The sequence below is a fragment of the Puma concolor genome, chromosome D1 (genome assembly GCF_028749965.1).
Source record: "Puma concolor isolate L17-30 chromosome D1, mPumCon1.1.hap2, whole genome shotgun sequence".
NCBI lineage: Eukaryota > Metazoa > Chordata > Mammalia > Carnivora > Felidae > Puma > Puma concolor.
Window position 1 is genome coordinate 99,313,371 of NC_141676.1, and position 26,743 is coordinate 99,340,113.

A 26,743-nucleotide genomic window follows, 5' to 3' on the forward strand; every position below is an offset into this window, starting at 1 on the left:
CAGGCTTGGGCCTGCTGCCCCTCCTCTCCCTCCGCTCCTCCTCCTCCCCCTCCTCCTCCTCCCCCTCCCCTGTTCCCTATAGGTGTTTCTCTGGGCTCTGCCGCCTGTCCCACTCCCCTCCGAGACGCCGGCCCGAGAGGTCACCCACCTGCAGCCCCAGCGAGTCCCAAACACGCCTGCCCAGTGACCCGCCATGGAAGCCGCGGATGCCTCCAGAAGCAACGGGGCCAGCCCGGAAGCCAGGGATGCCCGCAGCCCGCCGGGGCCCAACGGCGCCCTGGAGAACGGGGCCAAGGGCGAAGGCCAGGATGCCAAGACCACCAATGGGCACGGCGGGGAGGCGGCCGAGGGCAAGAGCCTGGGCGGCGCCCCGAAACCGGGGGAGGGCAAGAGCGCCCTGTTCTCGGGGAATGAGTGGCGGCGGCCCATCATCCAGTTTGTCGAGTCCGTGGACGACAAGGGCTCCAGCTACTTCAGCATGGACTCCGGGGACGGCAAGAGGTCCCCCTACGCCGGGCTCCAGCTGGGGGCCGCCAGGAAGCAGCCCGTCTCCTTCGCCGAGAAGGGGGAGCTACGCAAGTCTATCTTCTCGGAGCCCCGAAAGCCCACGGTGTCCATCGTGGAGCCCGGGGAGGCCCGGCGCAACAGCTACCCCCGGGCCGACGGCGGCCTCCTCCTGCGCTCCAAGTCGGGCTCCGAGGAGGTCCTGTGTGATTCGTGCATCGGCAACAAACAGAAGGCCGTCAAGTCCTGCCTGGTGTGCCAGGCGTCCTTCTGCGAGCTGCACCTCAAGCCCCACCTGGAGGGCGCCGCCTTCCGCGACCACCAGCTGCTCGAGCCCATCCGGGACTTCGAGGCCCGGAAGTGTCCCCTGCACGGCAAGACCATGGAGCTCTTCTGCCAGACCGACCAGACCTGCATCTGTTACCTCTGCATGTTCCAGGAGCACAAGAATCACAGCACGGTGACGGTGGAAGAGGCCAAGGCCGAGAAGGAGGTAATTTGCTGGGGCCTCTTCTGCGCTGGGGGCCCCCAGGGTTTGGGCCTCGAGTCTCCTCGGTCCCTGGCTCTCTCAGGATACGTTTCTTGCCCCTCTGCGCCTGCAGGCTGGGGGGCAGAGGCAGTTCCCTCATGCTCTGAGGCCTCTGGAGACAGGGGCACTGCCTGGATGAGCAAACGGAGGGGCAGGAACGACTGGGGGCCTGACCAAGGTCATAGGATAAATTCAAGTCTGATCAGAGAATCAGTGCTCAATCCTGCGCTCTGCCTGGCTGGGGTGATTCTTTTCTTTTTCTTTTTCTTTTTAATTTTTTTTTCAACGTTTATTTATTTTTGGGACAGAGACAGAGCATGAACGGGGGAGGGGCAGAGAGAGAGAGGGAGACACAGAATCAGAAACAGGCTCCAGGCTCTGAGCCATCAGCCATCAGCCCAGAGCCTGACACAGGGCTCGAACTCCCGGACCGCGAGATCGTGACCTGGTTGAAGTCGGACGCTTAATCGACTGTGCCACCCAGGCGCCCCTCTTTTTAATTTTTTTTAATTTGAGGGCCAAATAATTCTTACCACCTGAGCAGGACTGACCCCTGGGGCAGGGGTGATGGGGGAGGGGGAGGGCATTTGGGGGCCACTTAAACGTTCTTTTCTTCTGGCTTTAGAGTTTGCATTTGCAGTACAGAGGCTTCTTGTTGTTTATCTGATCCCCGGGCCGGTCTCTTGCCGTCCCCAGTGGCCTCCTTTGTCCTTCTCTCAGCTGGGCCGGCCCTGCGTGCTTTGTGTCGTTGCGTGCGCACGTGCCTATGCTTGTAGGTGGACACTACTTGGCGAGGGTTGGAGTTTGCGTGTGGGCGGGATGTACGTATATATGTGTGTGTGATATGTGCGTGTGGGTGTTTAGTGCATATGTTTGTGTAGGTGATGCCTAAGTGTTTGCATGGGTTCTGTCGACGTGATTGCGTCTGGGCTTCCACGGGGAGGAGCAGAGGCGTGTGGAGGCTTGTGAATGTGCTACACCTGGGGAAGGTGTTCTGGGCCAAAGGCTCAGCCGTGGTTGCTGCCCCAAGCCCCATGGATGCTGCGTCCTGCTCTCTTGTAACAGCAACGCGGCGGGTGGCCGTGGACAGCCTCCCCCCCGGCGTGAACCTCCTGGTGCTCAATGTGGGGGACTTGACCTTCCTCAACAGCTTCTGTGACCATCCAGATGGGGCAGCCCGGGACTCCTCCCTGCTCAGCCTTCCTGACCGAGAGTTGGCCGATTACTGTCTTCCTGCACCCCTGGTGCCCACAGCCCTGGGCAGAGAGAGACGGGTTACAAATGAGGAAAGACCCAAAGATCCTTTTCAGAGGCCTCGTTTAGCCCAGGGAGGTGTTTCCTGTTTCCCAACGCCCGGACCCCAGCCTGGCTTCAAGCCTCACGCTGGTAGACGGGGCTGGGGCAGAGCCGTGGAACCCATCCTTTGGGAGCTTACCTGGGAAACCACAACAGAGCAAGGGCCATCATCCTCATCCACTGCAACCGAAACCCTGCAGAGGGTTCTGGGAGGCCTGACCGAGGTCCAGCCCTGGGGTTTGCCTCTCGTTAGCTGTTGGACTGTGGACAAGTCCCTACCGCTCTCTCAGTCCTGGTTTTTCCATGTGTGAAACCAAGGTGTTGGACTAGACTGGCGGTTTTCAAATTCCCCCATGGAGTCCTAGGATTCTTGGAGATGTCTTTGACACCTCCCCAACAAGGAGGGGGCAGATATTGGTGCCAAGAAGGCAGGGGCTTCCGGCTCCCACTTCTACAAGCAGAATACATTCTTATTTATCTGTTTTATACGTAGGGTTTGCCCGCAAAGTGCGTCTGAAACAAAAGTATCACCTAAGAAAAGTCCAAGTGCCCCTGGAGGACTCGAGGGTCTTGGTCAGCCCTCTGTGGAGGCACCAGAAACTCAAGAGTTCACCTTCCAGTGCCTGGGGCTGCCGCAGGACTCCGAGACACAGCCCTCGCCCTTGAGGGCTCACGATGTAGGTCAGGAGGCAGAGCTCAGACGCACAAACAAGCCTGGGGAACATCCGCCCAGTTACAACAGAAGCAGCCGTAGATCAACATCAACTTGTAGAGGGCGGAATGCCAGGCCAGCTGGACTGTAGCAGTCTCCTCTGTCTCCTCCTTCACCTTGCAGACAGGGACACATGCCCAGGGAGAGAAAGGGATCTGTGCCAGCATGTAGAGGAAGAAGCCCCCTAATTCTCTTCCAAGATTTGAGAGCAACTAAGAGGCAGGGCATTGAGGGGATGGGATCCAGGATACGCGTGCTTTACAGGGGCTTTCAGAGGAAAATTCTGATCCGCCGGAGTGACTAACGGCGGGAACTTCAGACAGCGTGTGTGTGCGTGTGCACGAGCGTGCACCAGCAGCCAAGGGTACAGGGAGTGGTGCGAGCCAGCTGGGAGACTGAGCTGGAGCACGGCTGTTTGTCTAGGCCTGGCTCTGCTGGAATGTCAGACATGGGGGACGTTGGCACAGAGCGGGGTTAGTGGGTTGACTGATTGAAATGAATAAGCGTGTCAATCCCGGCGTCCTTTGGAAGCATCCCCTGCAGACCCAAACGTCAACCCACACACAGGTTTTTTTTGCAAGGAGCCCTGTCCAGAACCTGTTCTGCAGGCCGGCTGGTGAAGGCCCAGGTGAGGTCATCTTAGACCTACCTTGAATGGGTGCATTAGGCTGCAAAGGACACCCAGGGCTGCGGGGGTGCTCATCTCCTGGGTTTCAACTCTCCCTGGAGCCTCTGAGCGGAGGCAGTGTTGGGGAAAAGGCCACTTGATGCAGAAGCATGACAGTCCTTCCTCTGGTGGATCCAAGATCAGAATGTTCTAGTCCCGCTCCACAGATGTCCTCCGGTCTGCCCTCCTGCCTCTGGACGGGCTGGAGTAGGCTGATGAGATTACATTGTACATATCCCTCCTTTTCTGTGTCTCACGGCCCGCCTCCTGTCTTATCCCAAGTTCCTCCTGCTGCATCGACTCGGGAGGGAGGACTCCTCCTGGCCCATGGCTGTCTGCTCGAGGGTGACCTGCCCGGCCTCTGCACCACCAGCTGCGTGGCCCTGGCATGGGTCTGGCCTGGGCTCTGGGTCGGCAGCCTGGAGAGGCATGAATGGGGGAGCACTCGCCTGTGGGTGCCGAGGGGAAGCAGTTTATCCTGTGAACTATTTGGAGACAGGGGAAGAAAGGGACCGGCAGGTGGCAGGAGACGCATCCGTTTTTATGGACACATCTATGCACCAGATGTTTACATGTTACTCCTGACAACAGCCCCACAGGGTGTGTGCTTTTCACCTATTTTATAGATGAAGACAGAGGCTTGAAGGTGCTAAGAGACTTACCTGAAGTCACAGTGCAGAGCGGCAGAGCTGGGGTTCGGACTGTTCCGGTGGCTGTTTCCTCGCTACCATTTTTCAAAACGAAGTTTATTTATTTTGAGAGAGAGAGAGAGAGAGAGAGCATGAGTGTGCAAGCGACAGGATGAGAGGGAGACAGCGCATCCCAAGCAGGCTCCCAGCTGCCATCACAGAGCCCGACCCGGGGCTCAAACCCACAAACCGTGAGATCAAGACCCGAACCGAAACCAAGAGTCAGGTGCTTAAGCGGCTGGGCCACCCAGGTGCCCCTCTAGTATTTTAAACTTTGTTTTCAGGTGATGGCAGGCCTTCCAGGGGGGCCACTGTGCCCAGTGGCTCCCAACAGCCATCCTTAAGTTGGAGTCACCTGGTGGGTGAATCATGACACTGCTTCCTGGGCCTTTCCCTGGGAGGTTCTGGTTCAGGGGTTTGAGGCCTGGGATCTTGTATTTTTAAGTCTCCCTTGGGGATTCTAACGTGGAACCAGGTTGGGAGTCAGGGATCACGTCCAACATCACCAGGAGGAAACTGAGGCCTGGACAGGCGGGGCGACGTTCTCAAGGGCCCGCCGCTGGTCTGGAACCAGCCTGGGTGGTACTGTGTCTGCCCCCAGTCGCCCCTTCCCTGTCCTGACACCCGAGGAAGCAGAAGAGACAGTAAGCCTCAGTGAGACAGACTAATGCCAGGCTGTTTGACATCTGGGTGGAAATGGGGAAATCCATCCAGCATTTCAGATCCTTATCCAGATAATTACCATTTGTCTGAGAGTACAAATTTGGCAATTAACTGGCTCATTTGGCAAATATCAGAGCCAACGGCCCGTGCGGTCAAATCAAGCCAGAAGAGGATCACAGCCTCCTCGCCCCCTTCCCTGGGGGCATGCAGGTCACATGTCCAGGTGAGCGCTGGCTCGGGTGTGTCTGAGGGCCCCATCGGATGGAGGCACCGGCTGCTGTGCCGTCACTCTGCTCTCAGGGAGACCTCTGGTCCCCCAAGGCCAGAAGGATTTGCAGGCAGGGTGGCTTACCCAGTGCCCATCCCGGGCAACAGAGCGGGAGGCAACCAGACGAGTGTAGGAGAAGGGAACAAAGGAGGCATTTAGGGACAGGCCTGGGCAGGGTGGAGGGAATGAACCGGGAGTAGGAGGAAGTGATGAGGAAGGTGCAGACAGGGATGGAGGGGTGGGGAGCTGAGGCCCCAGCAGCAGGACTGAAGGGGAAGGACGCTGTCCGGGAAGATCCGGAGAAGAGGCTGCAGGTGAAGAGGCCACATACTACGACCTGAGTCCTTTGTTGTATCTTGGCCGCAGCGGCTTTCTAGTTGTGAGAACTCGGGCAAGGTACGTCATCTTCTTAGGCCTTCGTTTCTGAATCTGTGAAATGGGGTGACACCAGGTTAAAGGAGACAACGCCAGACGTGTAGGTGATATTCAATAATACAGTTAAGTGTCGTTCCTCCTCCTAGTGTTGTGGGGGAACCCAGGATCGCGGAGCCTTCCTACGTCATCTTATTTCCTACATCCCGCCTTTTCCAGCTTCGTGCAGCCCTGCCAAGCGGGCAGAAACTGCCAAGAGCCACACAGGTGCTGGCTGCGTCCCCAGGGGTCTCACCCCAAACCCTCCTCTCCGAAGAGCGTAGCCCTCATCCCAGAGAGGCGAGCAAGGACCATTCTAGCAGCACAGAGCTCCCAGGCCAAGGGCCCTTCCCTGATCCCGCTGCGTCCTGCAAGTCTGGTCTTGCGAGGCCCCCTCCCAGCCTGTGTCCGACTTCCCCAGTGCCCCAAAGAAAGAAGGAGACCAGTCTCTCCTCTGCCCTGAGTCTCCCGCCCACTGCTGCAGACAGTGTGGCTCCACTTGTGCCTCTGCCCTCACATGTTTCCAGATCAGCCGCCTCCCCCTCCTCCCCTCTGGCTCTCCTCGCCACACCTCTGCCAGCCCCGCTCTCCATTGTGCTACCCCCTTCCTTCTTACTCCATGGTTCTTCCACTCTCTTGGCCGGCGAATCCACACTTGTCTGGTGAGACTTCTCCTCACCTGCAGGCCCCAGCCCAGCCCCATGTCCCCCCTTCCCCCCACAGCGGCTAGCAGGTGCTGCTTGCTGCACGTGACTCCCCTGGCCTTCACCTTCTCTGGTCATACCTCTTCCCACTGGCAAGGTCGGCCTTCCCTCATCCCCATTCTGCTTTCCCCAGGGTCCCCTGGGCTTCTGTTCCCCACGATGCAGGCCTCTGTGTGTGCAACCCTTCACTGTGTATCCCAAGGCCGCACCTGCGGTCCTCACCTCTGGACACCAGCTAGGCCCCACCTGATCGCACTGTCCGCCCCCCGCCCCCCGCCCCGCTCGCCTGTGCCCCGCTGGCCTGCTCGCCACACTGCACTCACCCTGCCGAGCCTGGCTCGAGCGAGAGCGTCCGGCACGGCTCCTGGTCCACGGAAGGTGCCCCACACAACACGATGCTGGGCCACAGGCCGGGGCTCTCTCTGTGCCGGGCACCTTCTGACAGCTTCACTGTCCTGCTCCCAGCTCTTCCCATGACCTCCTGGGGGGCAGGCCTCTTGTTGTGTCCATGGAAGATAGCGCCACCGAGGCACGGAGCACTTAAGTCGCCTGCCTGGGGGCGGCGGTAACTGGATCCAAACGTTTAGACTCGCAGTCCCGTGCTGTGGGTGGGCTCCCTGCTGGATCCCCCAGCCTCGTTCATGGGAGGGCTGCCCCTGCCCCCCACCAGCCACAGGCCCGGGGGTGGGAGTGAATGCACTTTCCTTCTCTGCTTTCCTGTCCATCAGGCCTTGTTCTGGGGGTGCCGAGGTAGGGGAGAGAGCGCCCGGCCAATTCCCCGCCTCCAGCCAGGTCAGGAAGTGGCTTCCAGCTGTCCCCTTGACCTCGGGCCTCACCCAGCAGCAGTCCCGGGATGGGCAAAGTGCCTGGCACAGACCCATTGTCCAGACTCTTGTCTCTTCCTATGACCCAGATCCTTCCAGGCCACTGGATCTGCTCTACTCTCTGTGGCCTGGGCTCTCGGGCCCTGCATCCTCAGGGAGCGCGAAGGTTGAGTCTCCGTGTCCACAGTGGGGTCTTACTCCTTTGCTCCCGCACCGCGGTGTCTATCAGCTCCTGGCTTCTCCCCAGCCTTTTTCCAGAGACCAGGCCGGACCCTGTCCTCAACTTCCTTCATTCTTTCCTCCGGACCACCATTTTCTCTCTCTGGTGATGGCGTTTTCCACGTTACGGGATTTTCAGCCCATTGCCGGTGGGGCGGATGCTTACCGAGAACTCGGAGTCTCCTTGCCTGGAGGGCGCAGGAGCGTGGGCAGAGAGCGGGTGTGGGGTGGGATCAGGGGCCAGGGAGCTCCACACCTCCTGCCCCGGGCCTTCCCCATCTTCTCCACCAGCTCCCTGGCCCTCTGGGCACCCTTTCCAAGAAAGCCAGGGAAGCTGTCTCCACTACAAATCCACTCCCCTTGGGCATGTGCTGAGGGACCCCAGGTGGCGGCCTGTCGTCTGGGTGGAGCACTCTAAGTGTGACGTGTGGCGAAGTCTATACCCGGCTCAGGACCCCGTGCCAACGGAGCTCACATTCCCAGTGGTTTGTGGCCTCCTCATCTTGACTCTTCTTGTGGGTTCCTCAAAGAGGCAGCTGGAGAAAGGCTTGGAACTCTGTGTTCAAAACCCAGGGTAGTGGGGTGACCGCAAGCACCCCAAGGCATTCTCAGATGCCTTAGTCTTCCTGCCTGTTGGGTGGAGATCACCCACCAGTCTTCTGAGCTGGAAGGTGCTTTGAGAGCACTGGCAGGGGGCCCAGCAGAACAAAGAGGTGCTTCCTGGCTTGGCCTAATCAGCTTGGCCTTGGCTTCATGCCTCCCCTTTCGTCTCTGTGGTAGCTGCTTTCCAGAGAAGGCATTTCCCCAAATGGAAGGAAAGTATTATCTATACTTTCCATATCCATCAGAGCTCCCCTCCCAAGGCACCTCTCCTTGGTCCCCTTCCCAACCCACCCCAGACCCCAGCAGCCTGTGTCCTCCCCTGAGCGGGGTCCCTGGAATCTCTGCTTGTCTTCTCTTATCCTTCCCCCCCCCCCCCCCCATCACTGCCTCACTCACTGGTCTCCCCTTCCTCCTCCAGGGACCCTGAATAGAGGTCCCCATCCTGCCCAAACTGCAGACTGCACTCTCTTTCCTGTAAACAGGTTTATAGCTGTGCCTGTCCAGACAGGAGTCCCCGCTGGTTGCAGCCTGGGCTCCCGCTTGCAACACAGGCCCCACGTCATGGCACAGAAACGTTGCACACTGTTACTGCCACGGGATACTCCCTGGGCTGGGCTGGGCTGGGCTGAGCTTGGCTGGGTCCCTTGCTCCCCCAAGCTTGAAGGAGACAGGAGCTTTCTTCCCTCTTCCCAGTGGCCACAGGTCCATTGAAAGGAGGGGGAACCCCATAAACAAACCTCCTTCCTGCTCACTTTGGGCGGACAGACCTGGCGGAGGTTTAATCCTTATAGAGACACAGCTGGGATGTCCAGCCCCCGAGGCCTGAGTTCATAGCAAAGTCGTGTTTGGCTTGTTGCTGGATCCCTGATGAAGGGCACAGTGCCTGGCATACCTAGGGTCCCGATGAATGTCTGCAGAATGGAGGCCAAAGGGCTGGGTGGTGAACCTTGCCCAAGCCGGCCCCCTGGGTGGGTCCACTCCTGGATTCTCTGGTGCTCCTCCTCCCCGACTTCTCCAACCTTGGCTCCTTCCCTGCAGACAGAGCTGTCGCTGCAGAAGGAACAGCTGCAGCTCAAGATCATCGAGATTGAAGACGAAGCTGAGAAGTGGCAGAAAGAGAAGGACCGCATCAAGGTGGGCCGCCTCCATGCCTCAGCCTTGCCGTGGGCTCACCCCACCTGTCCCACCTTCGAGGAGCCAGGCTTGGCCCCCATCTATGCTGCATGCTTCTTCTGGCTCCTCCCACCCCTCTGGCGTCCCCACCAGTTCCCCTTCTAAGTCTGGGCCAGGCATTTGGGTGGGATCTTGTCCATCACCTTGTGCTCATTTGACAACATCCTAGCAAATAAAGCCCCTCCAGGTCCTCCAGGGGTGGAGCAAATAAAGCCAACCGGTCCTCCAGGGCCCTCCATTGTCTGCTCTGTCTACCAGACCACCCGGCCACCAAATGCATGACGTTGTCCTTTGACTTGTGCCAGTATGGCTGGATGTATGCCTGCCATGGTTTGAGTAACTACCAACCACAGTCCGAAATCACTGACTCTTGACCCTGGCTGCATAAACAGCCCATCAATTCACTTTCTGAATGATGTTTGGTTCTAGCTGAGTTTCATAGAGCACAGCCTGACTCATGGGGGAACTTCTGGGTCTCTGGAATCGCCCAAAGTTGGAATGATGGCTCTAGTCAACCCACCCAGGGAGGAGTCACAGATAGATAAGGAAGAACGGGCTGTAAAAAACCCTGGCCATCTCTGTCAATAGATGATGTCAATGGTGCCTTTGAATGAGATTCTTAACCAAACAGGCTTGCTGGGTTGGGGCAGTAGAAATACCCTGCCTGGCTCTGATTCTGGGTTGGGAACCTAAAGATACATCCCACGGGGGAGTTTCTTTTTAATTATGGAAAGCCTTTTTCTTCTCTCCTCTCACTCTGGACCCAGAGCTTCACCACCAACGAGAAGGCTATCTTGGAGCAAAACTTCCGGGACCTGGTGAGGGACCTGGAGAAACAAAAGGAGGAAGTGAGGGCTGCCCTGGAGCAGCGGGAGCAGGATGCTGTGGACCAAGTGAAGGTGATCGTGGATGCTCTGGACGAGAGGGCCAAGGTGTTGCATGAGGACAAGCAGACCAGGGAGCAGATGCAAAGCATCAGTGACTCAGTGCTGTTTCTGCAGGTAACAAGGACTTCCTCCACCATTCAATCCCTCAATTCTTCCATCTGCTTTCCCAGATCTTCATCCAGCATCCATCTGTCCGTCATTCATTTATCTACTACCCATGTGTCTATCCATTCACCCACCATCCATCCATCCATCCATCCATCCATCCATCCATCCATCCTCCATCCCATCTGCCCATTTACTTTTTCCATCCAAGCCATTTTCCTGTCTACTCTAAAGATGGCACACAAATATCACCTTGTACCAACTTCAGTTGATATGTATTAACGTTGCTTCGGGCTCAGCGGGAAAGAGTTCTGGGATTGATTAGCGATGCCTGCTGTGGTTATGGGGGAGTGGCATGTAAGCGCTACCCAAGTGTTGTCCTTGATCTTATCTGTGTGTCTATTCCTCCACCCATCCTTCCAACTGCTAGAGTGTTTTGGGTACTACAGCATGCCCAGGACTCTGCTAGGTGCTGTGGAGAATAGAAAAGTACAAGATATGGTTTTTGCCCCCCAGGAGCTACAATCCAGCTGGGAAGATAAGATGTGTACAATTAGAGAGCAATATAGAAGAGTGTGTAATTAAATGATAAAGCATGTGGTTCGGGAGATAAATTCTGTGGGAGCTCTGGGAAGGGCAAGCAGGCAGGAGTAATCTAAGACAGCTTTGTGGAGGAGATGGAATTTGAACTGGGTCTTGAAGGCCCAGAGAGGTTTGAGAAAGAGGAGGGACTCTCCAGTGAGGGGGAAGGGAGGGGAGAAGCACAAAGCATGAGGCAGGCTTGAGTATGGCACGTAAAGGTAGAGGTAGTGCCATGGCTGGCCCAGAACATTCTAGAAGTTCCTTGCATTTCCTTAGTGCTTTCACTCCCAAAGATGCTACAGCTTGTGTCACTCTCATAAACCCCTGTGAGGTAGGATGAAGTGTCCAGTTGTGGAAGTGGGAACCGTAGAGTCGCATATCTGACTACCAGCTCCATCAGAGCTGTTAGCCCCAGTGGAGTTTGGTCAAACCCTTTCATTTCACGGAGGGAGAAATTTATGAGGACAAGTGTGGCTAGTTGGTAGCAGAGCTGTGTCTTGAATCCAGCACATTTGGCTCCGGGTACTGAGTCTTCCAGCTGGACTGAGAGCCCCCCTGCAGAGGAGCACCCCCCTCCCCCCACCAGCTCCCAAAGACCTAGAAAGCTGATGGCTTCTTTCCTTCCTTGGTAGGAATTCGGTGCATTGATGAGCAATTACTCCCTCCCCCCACCTCTGCCCACCTACCACGTTCTGCTGGAGGGGGAGGGCCTGGGACAGTCGCTTGGCAACTTCAAGGATGACCTACTCAATGTGTGCATGCGCCACGTTGAGAAGATGTGCAAGGCCGACCTGAGCCGCAACTTCATTGAGAGGAATCACATGGAGAACGGTAGGTCCCTCTGTGGGCAGGTCCCACGGCCACGGGCACTTTCCTCTGAGGCCAATCCCTGCACCTAGCCAGCCAGCCCCTCATTGTTCCAAACCACCCATCCTACCCGAGGGATTCAGGGATTGTAGGCCTCCATTGAACTTGCTGCCAAGGTCATGCAGTGATTACAAGGGCCCTCAAGGGCAGCGAGCGTCTGGGCACTGGCTGCACAAATGCCTCCTCTCGGTGGGTCATCCATCAAACTCAGGGATTAATTTCATTCAGGTCTACATCTGATTATGGAGCTCAATCCAACAGCTGTGTGGGCAAGCAGATGCTGCCGTTTGTAAGGGCCAGACGCTAACCTGGTGGCTTTGCAGACTCCAGTAGACATGACCCAGAACCGCATCATGCTTGGAGGGAGAGCTTACCTGTCACTGTGGCTACACTGAGTGGTGTTGAGCCCAGAGGCTAGACCTGGCCTGATGGGCTGGCTGGGGACAATGTGATACATGTGTCTCGGTGCTTCACCAGCTCCCCTGAAGTCAGCTTCTCTTCCGAGTCATGCTGTCCCCCGCAGAGGCCAATTGAGTCGTCTCATAGAAAGCCTCCTCATCTGAGAAACTAGTCCATTAAGTCTTTTCTCACCAGCCCAGCGTAGTCCTTCCAGGGCCTGAAGCCAGAGCGCTTTCTCCCAAGGCCCCACCCGGTGGCCCAGGCCCAACACAGGGCCTTAAGGACACTTCTGGCTCCAAACACCCCAAAGGAAGTGAGTGGTCCCTGTCTTGTCTCCAGATGGAGCATGTGATTCTTTGGGAATGACAAGGGGATAGCAGCGTGCAGATGTGCTGAAGTTTAGGGGGGCACCTATATATGTTGGTGATGGTGCCATCACACGGTGTCCCTGTGAAATGTGAGGGACATTCAGTCACATCTGAGGATTCTTGAGCCATTGCAGCAAGACGATAACTTGGCTTCAAGAGGCATTCAGATCCTGAACTCCTCCTAATGACGACGGCGACGACACCGATGGCGATGGCTAACAGTGACTGAGTACTCCCTGTGTGCTGGCCTTGTGGGAGCTCCCCACTTACCGCAGCTTATTTTCCATGCTGGATGGACTGCATTTCACAGACGAGAAGGCTGAGGCTCGGAGGAGCAGCTTTCCGAAGGGCGCACAGCTAAGCAGGGGATGTAGTTAGGATTCACACTCAGCTACTCAGTTTTCCACATCTTCCCTTCCGAGAAGCTGCCGCTGCTGGTGGCTGTGCAGAGGGGTCGGGGAGTGTGATGATCACGGTCCCTGGGGTAGGACCTCGAGGGCAGAGCCCCTCATCTGAGGTCTGGCCAGACCAACGAGGGTGGCCCTGACTGGGTCAGGGTGGCCCGTGAGCCCTACCGCCCACCCGCCCGCCGTGCCATCTCTAGGTCATGGCCGTGCTGGCCATGGCCTCTGTGCAGGTGTGGCCCCGTGCCCGGTGCACAGTGTGCAGGGAGGCGCTGCGAGGAGCAGGGTGGTGGTGCTGCTGATGTCAGTGGCCCTGCACCTGTGCCCGGGGCCCTGGGCCTCCGAGTTGGTTCTTGGTCGCTGCTGTGTTGTTGTTGGGAGTGTCCCTGGCTAGGGCGGGGTGGCCGGGGGGGAATGGGTGGGTGGCCAGTGAGTCAGACCTCCTCTCCTCCCGGATGCCAGCCTGCCCATCGGACCAGGGACTCAGCCTTAGGCCCGGAGACTAAGAAGCACCGGATCGCCTTCATCCGGGGCTTGCCATGGTGGTGGAAGGGTGGGTGGGGGCTGGGCCAATACCTAGGAGAGCCTACTGTGTGTCAGGCCCCTGCTAGGCACAGGTGGTGGAGATACAGGATGGGGGTCTGAGCCTCCTCTCGTTCCTTCTCTTGCCCCGGGGAGAGGGAGAGGGAAGGGCAGAGGGAAAGTAGAAGATGGGGAAGTGGCGAGAGGAAGGAATGGGGTGGGGAGGGCGAGCTTGGCTCCACAGATCTGTTTGGGTTTGGGGGTTTACTGGTGGGTGGGGGTGGGGTGGGAAGAGTCAGTGCCCCTCCCATTCAGCTCACTCCCCTCTGCGTGCCTCTGCTCAGCCAGCTGGATCCCTGGCCATGGGGGTCAGCGTGAGGACGTCATTCCATCCCCTCGGGCCACCAACAGTGGCTGGGACGAAGTGAGGAAGTGGGGACGAGGGCTCCCACCCCAATGCTGCCCTTATGGGCCATGTGACATTGGGCAAGTGGCTTCACTTACCTCCTGAGCCGCAGTTTCCTTGTCTGTCACATGAGGATGTACACAACCAAGAAGAAACGGAGATCGGCAGCGCCTTGTCAACTGCAAGGTGCTGTCCCTGTGGCCTTACTGCCGAGGCTCAGTCCAGGGAGAAAGATGTCCCACTGTAGAGTCTCTCTCGCCTCCTGGGAGCTCAGGAGCAGAGGGCAGGGTGTTGCCTTCTCTGAGGTCGGAGACTCTTGCCTCTCCCTGGGACAGAGGGGCTATGGGCCAACTCAGCAGAGCCCAGGGATGCCCCCAAGGGCCGGCTTCTCCTCTCCACTTGCCCCTCTGGTGACTGACCCCTCTCCTTCCCAGGGGGCGACCACCGCTACATGAACAACTACGCTAACAGCTACACGAGCGAGTGGAGTGCGCCTGATGCCATGAAGAGATACTCCATGTACCTCACGCCCAAGGGTAAGGGAGAGACCCTGCCGTTGCGGGCCACGGGCCCGGAGACTCAGCCGGGTTCCGCCTTGGTCGAGTGACCGTCACTCGGTTTGCCTCGGGAAGTCCTGGGACATACCCGCTGTCCCGGTAGAACCTCGAACGGTGCCCTCTTTCACCCTCAGAAGCATCCGGGTTAGAGATAAGTTGCTGGCACCCTGCCCCTCACGGCTTCCCTCCCCTCCGGAGGGTCCCTGCCTCCAGTCCGAACCCTTCCTTGCCTTTCCTCCCGGAGGGTCCCCTGGCCGCTGTTTTCACCAGCGGCCGTCTGCCAGGCCTGAGCCGTGTTCTGCTTCCGCTTGAGTGTTTGTGGTCCCGTGGGAGGCTGGCTCCTCCAGAGCCAGTCTGCTCCTCAAGAGCAGGGAGACCGATGGCTGGTTCCACTTTGCCTCACCTCTCCCGTGCCTGCCGCCTGGCCCTCCCTCTCTGGGCCTGGACGGTCCCAGCCGGGTGGGGGTATAGGCTAGAGCCTGCCTGTCCTCGCCCGGGGCGGTAGGTAGCCTGTCGCATTCTTCTGCACTAGCAACAAACCACGGTAATGCCCGTTACGTAAGGGTGGGTGTGCCAGGCCTGTGGGCCCTCAGACAGAAGGTGTGTGAGTGGGGGTGGGGGGCGTCGGGAGAAGAATGGGGGTGTGGGGAAAGGTGGGAAAGGAGACCGGAGACGTGGGGAAGGCGCAGGGAACTGGGGAGGAGGGGGGCCTCCAGGCCAGAGCGCTGATTCACACACCTCAGACACACACACACACACACACACACACACACACACACACACACACACGCCATGGGAAGGGCGTAGGGGATTTAGAGAGATGAGCTCAGCGGGAGAAAACTCTGCGCTCCACCCAACTTGAAAACAACACCTGGGCTCTGGCAGAGGCATGGCCAGGCAGCTGGGCACCCCGGGTGCCCCCTGCCCCACATTCCTGGTGAGGCCTGCCCCTTCCCCTCCCGGGGCTCTGTCCCAGGTCTGCCAGTGGCTGAGCTGCACTAACCAGCCTCCCCAGCATCCCTTGCCCAAGCTGGTCCCTCTGAGGACCCCGGTGTGCATCGATCATTCCCCTTGGCTGGCCCCTGCTGGGATCCCCTGCTCTGTGGAAGACCAAGGAGAGTGTGGGTTCCACCGTGAGTCTGGTCGTGGGGAGGGGAGCAGAGCAAGAACAGGGGTGGAGGGAGGAGCACAGAGCTGCCAAGGGGCTGTCCCAGAGCCAGGACCTGGTGACCTTGGCCTGGTCACTGCCCCCTCTGAGAGGAGACAGATTAGGCTCAGATGCTAGGAAGCCTTTCAGCTTGTCACTGAGTCAGGCTGTGACATTAGTAGGTGGAAGAAACAGGTTCATCCGGTGTCCCCGCCCCTGCACGGAGGACAGGAGGAAGGAGGAAATTTGCCCTCCGGGAGCTCCCAGGCTCGGGGTAGAGGCAAAGGAAGGGCCAGGGAGAGTCGGCAAGGGGATCGGGGAAGCAAGGCCCACCCGAGGGCCACTGGCATGAGTCTGGGGGCCCCGGGGCAGTGGGCTCGGGCAGGGAGACTTCCCGGTGGAGGTCGGCTTCCAGGCCCCCGACACGGGCAGTGTGCTCAGTAAAGAGGCGTGGCTGTGACGGACAGAGGACACCTGGGTGAGAGGAACCACAGGCACAGGGGTTTAGAGAAGGACCAGCAGGTGCTGGTTAGGTGGGAGGGGAGGGGCCGAAAGAAGGACCCTGGCACATATGGGGAGTGTGTTTTCTTCACCTGTGAGGTGGGGGTATGAGTCCCAGTCTGCCGTCCTCTCAAGATTGTGGGAACCCGAATTTGGAGGTTGCCGTGCAGTGTAAGGTCTTGTCCCCGGACGGGGAAGCACCCGAGAGGTGTTTGCGGGCACCCGCTCGCCATCTCTGGAGAGCTCTCGTTTGGCCCAGGGCCTGATGCCTGGGCCCCCTCCACGGTTGCCGTGATCCTCCTTCCTCAAGGGCGCCTCATTTCCTGGCCTCTGGGGTCTCATTCACACAGGGGGCTGGCTCAGGAGGGAAGTGTTGGCTTTTCCAGCCTCTGGTGACCTTCAAAGCCCCCTGGGTAGGGTGACCATACGCCCCAGTCTGTCCAGGTTTACACCTGTGTTCTTGCATACTTAATAGCCCTCCTTCCTGCTCAAGTGTCCTGGCTGGAGGGCAGATTAAGTGACTGCCTATCCTAGACCCAGAGGACCTTGGTGGTGAAACCCAGGTCCTGAGACGGGCAGTGGGGGCTGTTCGGGGACCAGGAGTCCCATATAACCCCCAAGTCAGGAGCCATGGGCCTGCCTTGAACCAGACCCACCTTTCTGCAATGATGGTTCCTGCTCATCTGCTTCACAGGTGGGGCCAGGACATCGTACCAGCCAGGGTCCCCCAGCCGCCTCTCCAAGGAGACGAACCAGAAGAACTTCAACAATCTCTATGGCACCAAAGGTGAGAGAATGGCCCAGTGTGTAGATGGGCAGGGCCCGTGATGTGGGGCGAATGTGGGGGCTGAGGCGGGCTAGGGGCCCAGAGACAGGTGGGAGAGGGCCTGATGAGCTCAGAGTGTGTGCGTGTGCGTGTGTGTGTGGGGGGGGGCGGGTGTGACCTCATTAGTTGGGCTACGGAGAGGCAGCCGGGCACCTGGGCATCGCTGAGTCCAAACGATCTTCCTCCCCCTGAAGGGTGAGTCAGGGAGACTGGGAGCTGGGGTTAGGTGTAGAAGCTTCCCTTAGCAAGCATGGGGACACAAGGACCTGAGGGGGACCCGGTCCTTTATGGATTTGGACACTTCTGCACGGAGAAGTCACGGTGGTTAAGACAGACTAGTGTAACTGTAAAGGGAGAGGATGGCATCATATGAATTGGGGCCGTCCCTGGAAATCCGGGAGGTATTGCCACCCTTCGAGGTGAGTGGCATGCCCTTAAGCCCCGGAGAAGGTGAACTAGGGGCGGAGACGTGGCTTCCTCTGGGAGAGCTGCCAAACACAGAGACCCCTCTGCCCGGTGCACCGAGGGCACCGTCATGCCAAGGGTAGGGCCATGCACCCCAAGAACCCAGGTTCCGGGAGGCTCTGAGGTGCGTGCCAGCCATGTGCAGGGAAGGAGGGGATTGGGGCATCTCCACCAGAACCCCCACCTCGGATGTGGCACCGGGAGGTCTGAAGAGGTGAGGAAGGGGGTGGGGGACCTCTTCGGCGAGGACACGGGCCCTCAGAGATCTGGCGGGCTTGGAGGGTCAAGGGCACCCGTGGACAGGGCACTGGCCAGGCCTCTGTGTCAGGACTGGGTTCACACTGTTACTACCACATGCATGGTAGACGCTGGGTCTGTCCGGCTCACTGCTGCAAACCTGGAGGGGGGAGCTCAGCAAACACAAGTTGAAAGAGAGGAGGAATGGAGAGTGGACAGAAGAGTTGAAGAGTGTTAGGAGTGGATCCAAACAAGTGGATGAAAGGGTGTGGGCCTCTGGCCCCTCGGAGCTCTGGGTGGGTCTGCTCCCCAGGGGCCGTGCTGGAGAGCCCTCCCGAGGTCCCCTTGGCAGGGGCTCACGGTGGGGTGGGCAGGCGGCCCCAGCCATCTCTGACCGCCAAGCCCCAACGTCAGCCCCACGCAGGCAGCTGTGGGAGAGGACCACCAGGGAGGGGGCTGTCCGGACTGCTGAGAGGGAGGGCCCGGGATGGCTGCGTCGTCCATGGGGGGCTCTGAAGCCCCAGACTTGAGCGTCCCCATGGTGCTACTGCCGTTCTTTCTGTGCCCTCCCTGCTGCCTCTCCTCCTCTAGACTACGGGGCAATACTTCCAAACGGACACTTGTTCCCGTTCAACTCGGCAAGCAGAGTTTCAGGAGTAGTATCAGCCGCTTCCGTCCCCGGGTGTCCGCATGTGTTTGTATTTATTTGTTCTTTCGTTCATTCCTCCATCAACCCTACAAGGAAATCTTCTAGGAACCGGGCTCAGTGCCAGGTGCTGCGTGTGACGCTGGGCCAGACAGGCCTGCCCCCTGGCCCCATGGAGCCCGGGGGGGGGGAGGACACAGACGATGAAACTTGCCATTAGGACCCAGGGGGAAGAGGGGTGCAGGGTGACGTGAAGCCTGGGGCCGAGGCACACGCAGATTTGGGGGAGTGACAGGGAAGCTGACGTCAGAAGATCCAACATATGTGTTGAGGATGGGGAGCAGGTCGAGTGTCTGTGCCTGGGGCGCTGGGGGAGCTCAGGGGTAGCCTGGATGGAGGGTGGAGTGTTGGAGAGGAGGGGAGGGAGGTGAAGCCGGGAGGTGGAGGTGCCGGTGAGTGTGGGGGCGGCGGCCCGGGAGAGTGCTGTGCGCTGATTGAGGACTTGGCACCTGAGTCCCGGCCTTGAGGTCGGGCAGGGATGTGCAGACACCTTGTGGTTTAGCATGAATTCGATGGCAGGAAGGATTGGCAGGAAGCGGGACGGGGGCTGGACACATTGGCAGAAATGGTCTCGTCCTGCCCTCTGCGTCCCCATACGAGGCTGCACGGGGGGAGCACGGGTCTGACGCCTCTTCCCGTGTCCCGCCAGGTAACTACACCTCCAGGGTCTGGGAATACTCCACCATTCAGAGCTCTGACGACCTGCCCGCTGTCCAAGGCAGCTCCTCCTTCTCCCTGAAAGGTGAGCGGTCCCCACCCTGCCCTGCTTTTCCCGTCACTCGCTGAGCTCTATGCTGGTCTCTGCTCCCTCCCTCACCAGCCGCCCGCCCTGTAGGGCACAGACCCCGGCTTGAGAGCCAGGGAGCTGCCTCCACCTGTGCCTCTGCTGTTAGAGAAGCGCGGGCTACACCAGCGATGGCCGCTAACGACGAGCCACAGCGTCAGGACGTGACCATGCCATATGCCCACTGCCACCCCTGACATCCCCAGGGTGCTTCCCTCGGGCCTAACTTTGGAGTCCTCCCGCTGCAGAAGGTTTACTTAACTTGGTTCATCCGGCGACAGCCGGCCTCAGTTGACTCCAGAGCCCTGTGGCCACGTAGCAGCTGCCAACACGCTGCAGAGTCAGAGTCCTGTGAAGCCTTCTTTCGCAAAGGCAGGACTACACCACTTCTAAGGCCTCCCGAGTCTGACTCTGCTCCCCAGAATTCTTTGATGAAGCTGAGCGGTCAGTGACTCATGTCCCCTGAGGTTGGCCAGGGCCCTCGTGTCTCTTCTGAAAGGCCCCAGGGACAGCTCTGTGGACTCCGGTATAAGCCCGTCTGTCTCCGGACAAGCATCTGGCCCGGAAGCAAGGATAAGAAGGTTGGCCAGAGTCAGGGAGGGGGAGGAGAAAGGGGCTGTGCAGGGCAGCAGACCCCCAAGCTGTGGCCTCCGAGGGTGGCTTTATCAGTCAGCTGTCCCTTCCGGGCTGGAATCCCAGCCTGTACCCAGGGCTGGGATTCTTGGAAGGACCAGCTCCCCTTGCTCGCCTTACAAGGCAATGTGACCGGAGGGTCCCAGCCCGCAAGACCCCCACGGATGTCCTCTCCCCGAGCCAGGCCCAGGAAACCGGCACTTGCCCTGGCCTTGTCTGCCTCTTAGCACATCCCTCCCTGCTCTCTGGTCAAGCCTCTAGATCAGAGGCCACCAGTCAGGGAAGACAGTCACCCTCTGGTGTGATTTGGAGCTTTCAGGCTTCCCTGGATCCCCCCATTGGCCTGCAGTACCTCCCCTGTTAAAGGCTTGGCCCGAGGACAGCCCCTCCTCAAATATACCGAGCCTCAGAGGAACAGCCCAGGAACATCTGTGGTCGCCTTCACACAGATCAGCCCATCCCAGCCGGTAATGGCCTCGGATGGGGGTTCTGGGCAGGTGCCTGCCTGTGTGCGAGCAGAATCCGCACACCGCGCCCCCCCAGCCCCCCTGCCCCCCCCCCCCCCGCCGTGAGGGTGGACCCCACCTGCACCTACTCCCACGGCCCTGGAAGGAGGCAGAGATGCTCAGCGCTGGCTGGATAAGGCTGCCAGGATAACCGCGCCCCGGGGTGAGCTGTGACTCCCTCTGGCCCCTCCTGGGACCAGGCCGTGCTGCTAATGCCTCTCTCTCTCCCAGCAGGCACTGGGAAAGTCCCCTATCAGTTCACCACCTCGGGACAGGCCGCCACAGAGTTTTCCAAACCCCTGGACGGCAGTGGGCTGTTTAAAAACAATCCTGGTACCTGCCTGTTTTCCCTCCCCGTGTCTCTCCCACAGCAGGGCAGACGGGACATCCTATGGGGCTCTCTGCCACTTCTAGGGGACCCTGGTCCCTCCTCCCCAGAGTCCCCTGGAAGAGGGATGCATCCCCGCACCCACCACCCCCTCCCTCCCCCCCCAGCACCCTCCCTAGCTCACCCTTCCCCTGGACTTCTGTCTGCTCTACGAGGCTGGTCTCCTGGACCACACCCCCCGGCCCCACCCCCATCCTCCCCTCTCTCATGGCTGGCGTGGGTTTTTCTTTCTGGGAACGGAGAATTGAGATCTGAATCCCCCCCTCTCTCCATCTGCCACTCAGGACCCGTGGAACCCTCTCTTTCCAAGGCTTCCCCCACCCCCAGATGCGGGGAGAGACCTGGCTTCTCTGCTCTGTCTCCACCCTCTTGCGGAGGGCAGACCAAGAGAAGGGTCAGCCTGGCTGGCAGCCTGGCAGGGCTGCAGGTGGTTTCTGGGCCTGACCGGCTCATCCTCCTCTAGAGCAGCCCAGAACAGGGCTCCGGGCTGCCCCAGCCAAGGACAGACCCTGTTTATTTCTTGAGCTTCTCTAGTCCGGGTCATAGTCCGTTCCTCCCCAGGCCCTGCGGACTGTCCCAGCAGGCCGATGGCTGAGGCTGACAGTGCCTTCCACTGTTCTGTGGTCCAGAGGTCCTCCCAGATCCCACTGGGCTGAAGGGGAGTGGGGTAGGTGGGAGGATCAGGCCCGGGTAGCACCCATGTGCTCTGGGCTCCGTGGGCTTGCTCTCTTAAGCCCGGACCATAGCCACCAGGCAAATTACTGCCTGTCCCTGGCCCCAGCCTCCTGCCCCGCAATAGGCCAGAGGCAGAGGAACTGGGCAGGAGGAACGTGGGGATGGGTTTCGATACCCCACAAAACCTGCGTTCACATCCCGACTGCCGCTCCCTTGGCCGTGCAGCTGGGGCCAACCGCTGAGCTCACAGAAACGGGGTGAGGCTGAAGGAGAAGCCGTGTGCAAAGTCCCCACGGTGGTGACAATGGAGCCCTGTCCAGGCAGCGTGGGCAGTTGGAAAGGGCGCCTCCTGGTGGAAACGCTGGCAGGTTGTGCTCATGGGAAGAGACAGAGCCAGTGGTGTGAACCTTCAGGGTGGGTGGGGGGAAATCCTTGGGGAGTAATGTGAGCCTGACCTGGATTTGGCGGCCACACTCCCCTGCGGCCTGGCCCCACCCTCCTGGCCTGTTCCTCCTCCCTCTGTCTGGGTGCCTTTTCCCTCTGGCCAGCCTCCCCAGGGTTTTCCACTGCCCGCCCCCCCCCATAGCTGCTGCATACCTCTTGAGGGGTAGCCACACTTGGTAATGGGCTGGATGGAGCTTGGTGGTCACTTTGGAGATGGCACCCGTGTTGCTGTGGTCCTGGAGGCCCTGACTGCCCAGCCCCTCTCCCTCTGACCGGCACCTCCTGTTTCCGCAGGCTATCCCTCCCTCATCAGGAGCCAGAGCCCTAAGACCCAGCCCCAGACTTGGAAATCTGGCAAGCAGACTTTGCTGGTGAGTAAGGGACTGCCAGGAGAGCCTGCCTGGGCATAGGTGTGTCCAGAATGGGCACTGAATGGGGTTCCCCAGGGGCAACTTCCCAGGGGAGGTGATAGAGGGATGGGGACATCTCTGGGATGGAGGGGGGAGGCGACAGTGGCCTGAATACGGACACTCAGCCAAGGGCAGTAGAGACCTAGGGCTAATAGGCAGTGGGTCTGGGTAAGCACACACTTTCTGGGCCTCAATTTTCTAATCTGTAAAGTGGGCAGCCCTGGGGTTTTTTTTTGTTTTTTGGTTTTTTTCATTTGGCAAATGGTTGCTGGGTGCCTGTGTTTGCTGAATGATAGCTTTGTCCTCATCAGCTCTGACAGTGTGATATTCTCCACCCAGGGGACAGACATCCTAGTGACGGGTCCCACTTCCCTGCGGCCATTCCCCAGCTCTGACAGCACAGAGGCCATGGGGGTTATAGTGCGGTGAGGCAGAGGCTACAGTGTTAAGAATAGAGATGTTTTGGGTTCAGTAGCTAATGACCCTGAACCAGGAACTGAAAAGCCACACAAGAGGGGAGCATGACTTTGGGGGCCAGCCAGCTCATGGGATCCCCGATTCCCTCTCTGAGACTGTTGCCCCCGTTTTATAATGTAGTACTGAGATGAAGTGACCCCTGATAACCTTTAGACCTGACCCAAGACCTAGGCAAGCAGGGGCTTCCTCGACAGGCTGTGCCCCCACCTTCTGCTGTGCATATCTCTTCCCGCTGACAGAGTCAGACAGCTGCCCTGGGGTATGGGTGGCATCAGGGGCTCTGCCGGGGACAGGGGCTCGAGTCCCTCGCTCCCTGCTGTCTTTGCATTTCGAGGTCAGAGTGTGGGGAAGTGATTTGCTCCGGGCCACGGTGACTGGGGCTGGTTTAATTGGAGAGAATCTTTTAATTTGCTGGTGAGGGGAGCTAAGTGATCGTGTGTGTAATTTGGAGCTGGGTCCAGAGGCATTGTAGCAGCAGGACTGCAAAGAGCAGATATGGGGAGAAAGAAAGAGGGTTTTTGTTCCTGGACTCGGTCCTTCCCCTCCCAACCACATACTCTCACCTCCGTGAGCCTGGGTCCCAGCAGAGAAGGCTCATTAGCACTGCTTGGCAGGTAGGGTTCTGACATCCGCAGCTCGCACCCAGCACTGGAAGGATGCTCATATGTATGAGGCAGGTGATCGTATGTGAAGAAGGCTGGCCTGGGGGTCCGGAGACCTGGGGTCTGGCCCTCACCCTCTTACCGACTTGCTGTGTGACCTCATGTGAGTCCTTCTTCCTCTGGGCCATAGTTTCCACATCTGTAACGAGAGTCAGATGGCCTGGATGATCTCACAGTCCTCCCAACTCTGATGTGCCATGACCCTGAACCAGGGAGGGGACAGGGGCAGGCTGGGAAAATGGGGACAAGCCCAGAGGCCTTGAAGCTCTGTTCCTGCCTACCCACCACTCTGGGCTCTTAACAGGACAGCACCCTTCACTGACCTGTGGCCCATTTGCCTGACCCAGCCTTCCAGAAAGAAAGAGTTCATCCATTTCTAGGTCTATTCATGTTGCCTTGTTGCCTACCTTCGGGTCCAGGCCTATTCTGCCACCGGGGAGCTATGTGACTTTGGCCATGCCTTTCTCCTTCCTGGGCTTCTGTCTCTTGTGTTGCTTATTTTTAAAAACATTTTTTTTTTTTTTTTTACTTTTAAAGATTTTGTTTTTTAAAAGTAATCTCTGTACCCAACATGGGGCTCGCACTCAACAACCCTGAAATTAAGAGTCACGTGCTCTACCCACTGAGCCAGCCAGGCGCCCCTCTTGCATTGTTTAATAAGTGGTTTAACCGAGGTCTGAGCTAAGGACTCGGCCCCCACATTCCTCAGGCCCCCAGTTCTGCTCTGGACCAGACGTGGGCAAGGAGCTACCAGTAGATACAAGTTTCCAGGCAAGCAAGGTCAAGGGCAGGGGCTGGAAACATCCTCGGTGTCTCCTGTACCGGCATCAGTGGAGGGTGAGACGGGCTCGGTCCCTGACCCAGCTCAGGGACAGAGCCACTTCCAGAAGCCCACAGAGAGGCCAGGGGTGCTCACACAGGCAAGCACCCGGCCTCTTCGCTGCTGGAGGATTTCTCAGGGCCCTGGTGAGCTGATTGGGAGCAGAGTGGGGGGAGGAAAGTTGTTGCTGACTCTGCTGAGGACGCTTCCTGAATCCCGATGAGGGGCCAGGATGAGAGAGGCAAAGGAGCTGGGTTTGGGCAGCTGGGTGTTGACCTGCACCCTCTCTGTCAGTGGGAGTCATGCGGAGACGACAGAAGCAAATGCTTGAAGACCCAAGAGGTCATTCGGAGACATGGGTGGAATTGGGGGGCGTGCTCTGGAGCTAAAATGCTAGGGTTCAAATCTCAGCTCCCCTACTCAGCTGCTGGGTGGCTGTGGGAAGCTGCTTAGCCTCTCTGTGCCTTGATGTGTTCATGTATAAAACAAGGATGGTAATAATAACCCACTTAATTGGGTGGCTGTAAAAACCTAAATGGGTCCATCTATGGAAGACCCTGGTAACAGCATAGTGCAGTTCCATAGAGGTGAAAGTGTATACAAATGGGGGCTCTGGTGGGCTGGGGGTGTTCCTGGGCCACGGAGAGAAGGTTTGATGAGGGGCTGAGGTTCTTGCTCCTTTACCAATGGAAGGGAATGAGCTCTCATTAGGATATGAGCCCAGAGACTCCAATAATACTGGGGCCCGACCCCGCTCACAAGGCAGGGAGAGCTTGCAGGCGAGGCCGCAGGGCCCTAGAGTTGTGGGTTCAGGTTACTGCTGCTTCCCGCGGGGACATTAGGCTAGGGGGTCTGGCTAATAGGCTCAGCTTTCATCTGCCTCCTCTAACGACTCTTGTTTCCCCCCCCCCCCCGCAGTCTCATTACCGACCGTTCTACGTCAACAAAGGCAACGCGATGGGGTCCAACGAGGCCCCGTGAGTTCCAGACGGACAGAAACGAGGCACTGCCACCCCTGCCCTCCCCGGCTGATCCTATTCCTCTTGGCATCCTTCTCATCTGGGTGGATGGGAGCCTCCCCCCTCCTCCCCCATCAGCCATGCTCCATCCAGGCCCCTCTCCAGCGTTGGGACTTCTGATGGTCACCGTCTTTCCTGTGCTCAGAGGCCAGCCGTCGCAGGGGTGGGACATAGGTGGGCCTGACTCCCCTAACCCACCACCCTCCTCCAGGGTGGATTGCTGGGGCTCCCATGGGTGCCCACGTGGTAGCAGCCTGCCTCTCCTGCCCCCCCCCCCCCCGCTGTCTTGAGGCCTGTTGGCCATTTCTCTCCAGGGCTCCTTCCCGTGTGATGTGGTCAGTAGATGCTTGGCCAAGATAGTTGCCCATCTCCCACCCGCATGGGCCCACCTTCTTCTTCCCAGCAGCCCGGCCCCATCAGGAGACTGGCCCTAAGTGCCCTGCTCTGGTCCTGCCCACCAGTGCCCAGCCCGGAGGAGCCTGCAGGCCCTGGCCACCATGCAGGAAAAGCTCCCAGTGTCTGGCGTCATCCTGGCCACTTTGGGCGTCACCATATCTACTCTGAGTCTGAAGTCCCTGGGAATGGGCTCTCCTGGCTGTTAGGATGGTCTTAGCCAAGATACTTCCCTCTTCCACCAGCTGAGATAAGCAATTTCCTCACCATGATACAATCCATCTACGAAAACAGCTACGGGCCCAGCTGCCCCAAGGGAAATGCCATTTACCTATGGAATTTTCATGGTTCTGCAATTCTGTGTCCTCTCCAGCAATGGCAAGTGAGCAGGTGGGGGGAAAGTGGGGCTGGGCTGGTAACTTGCAATTTCCACGTAACTGCCGCTGTTTCCAAGGGTGCCTTCCACACTGCTCCGCACCCGTCTTCCTCCTCCCTCTGACTACCTTCCATGTCACACGCCGTCATGGGGCTCGGGGCCTGCAGGGGGGACCAAACCAGGAACGGCAAGGTGGGGCCCTTCCTCCTCTCGCTGTCCCTCCCAAGGGCCCTGAGGGTTCTGGGGAGGGGGACATTCAGCCTGGGCTTTCCCCTCCTGAATAAACCATTGATCACCCACTTCTGTACTGAACAAGCATTTCTCGAGGGTCACCAGAGGGGCCCTCTGCTGAACACTTCCCCACCGCTGGGGGCATTGGAGTCATCGTTCCTCTTTCCTCCAGAAGACGTGGCTCCTTCAGGTCTCCCTCCTCTCCTTCCCCACCTCCCATCAGAGTCCCTGGGGTGCAGTGCAGGAGACTGGACCTTTGTCAGGCGGGCCTCAGCTAACAGTGAACAGAAGGGAGGATGGTGGGGTAGGGTCCTGCGGTACATTGAATACCCAGAGGGCTTTGCGTGCTCTGACCGCCGCCCCTACCCCCCTGCCAGCCAGCCTATCCTGCAGTCCTTGGAGGGGAGCAGGACCCAGGAGTGGCTGGAGTCGAGACTGGCCAAGCGCTTCTCTGTGGTGGGGAGGGCTTTCTGGGCAGGGGGACCCCACGGCCAAGGCCTGGCAGGAGGACCAGTGGGCTCCTGAGGGCAACACCATCCTGGGCTGGGGGCATGCAGGAAGGAGATGAGGCTGTCCAGGCCCCGGAAGCCCAGAGAGGCCAGGAGGGGTAGTCGGGGAAGGCTTCCTGGAAGAGGCAAGCAAGACTTGGAAGAGAGAGGAAGAGGGTGCAAGGAAAACACACCC

General features: G+C 58.9%; 1 protein-coding gene across 3 annotated transcripts; it reads left to right on the plus strand.

The window, feature by feature from the left end:
- On the plus strand, positions 1 to 26,127 carry TRIM29 (tripartite motif containing 29). Of its 3 annotated transcripts, none has more exons than XM_086678860.1 (10): positions 1 to 997; positions 9,128 to 9,223; positions 10,030 to 10,263; positions 11,469 to 11,667; positions 14,237 to 14,338; positions 16,702 to 16,794; positions 18,891 to 18,983; positions 20,396 to 20,497; positions 21,966 to 22,042; positions 24,959 to 26,127. In XM_086678860.1, the coding sequence occupies exons 1-10, from the start codon at positions 194 to 196 to the stop codon at positions 25,019 to 25,021; spliced, it is 1,863 nt and encodes a 620-aa protein (XP_086534986.1). In that variant the 5' UTR covers positions 1 to 193; the 3' UTR covers positions 25,022 to 26,127. The 3 variants fall into 3 exon arrangements, with proteins under 3 accessions (XP_086534986.1, XP_086534987.1, XP_025784668.2); XM_086678861.1 differs by having other exon boundaries at positions 20,399 to 20,497; XM_025928883.2 differs by lacking the exon at positions 20,396 to 20,497 and having other exon boundaries at positions 6 to 997.
- The last annotated feature ends 616 nt before the right edge of the window (positions 26,128 to 26,743 follow it).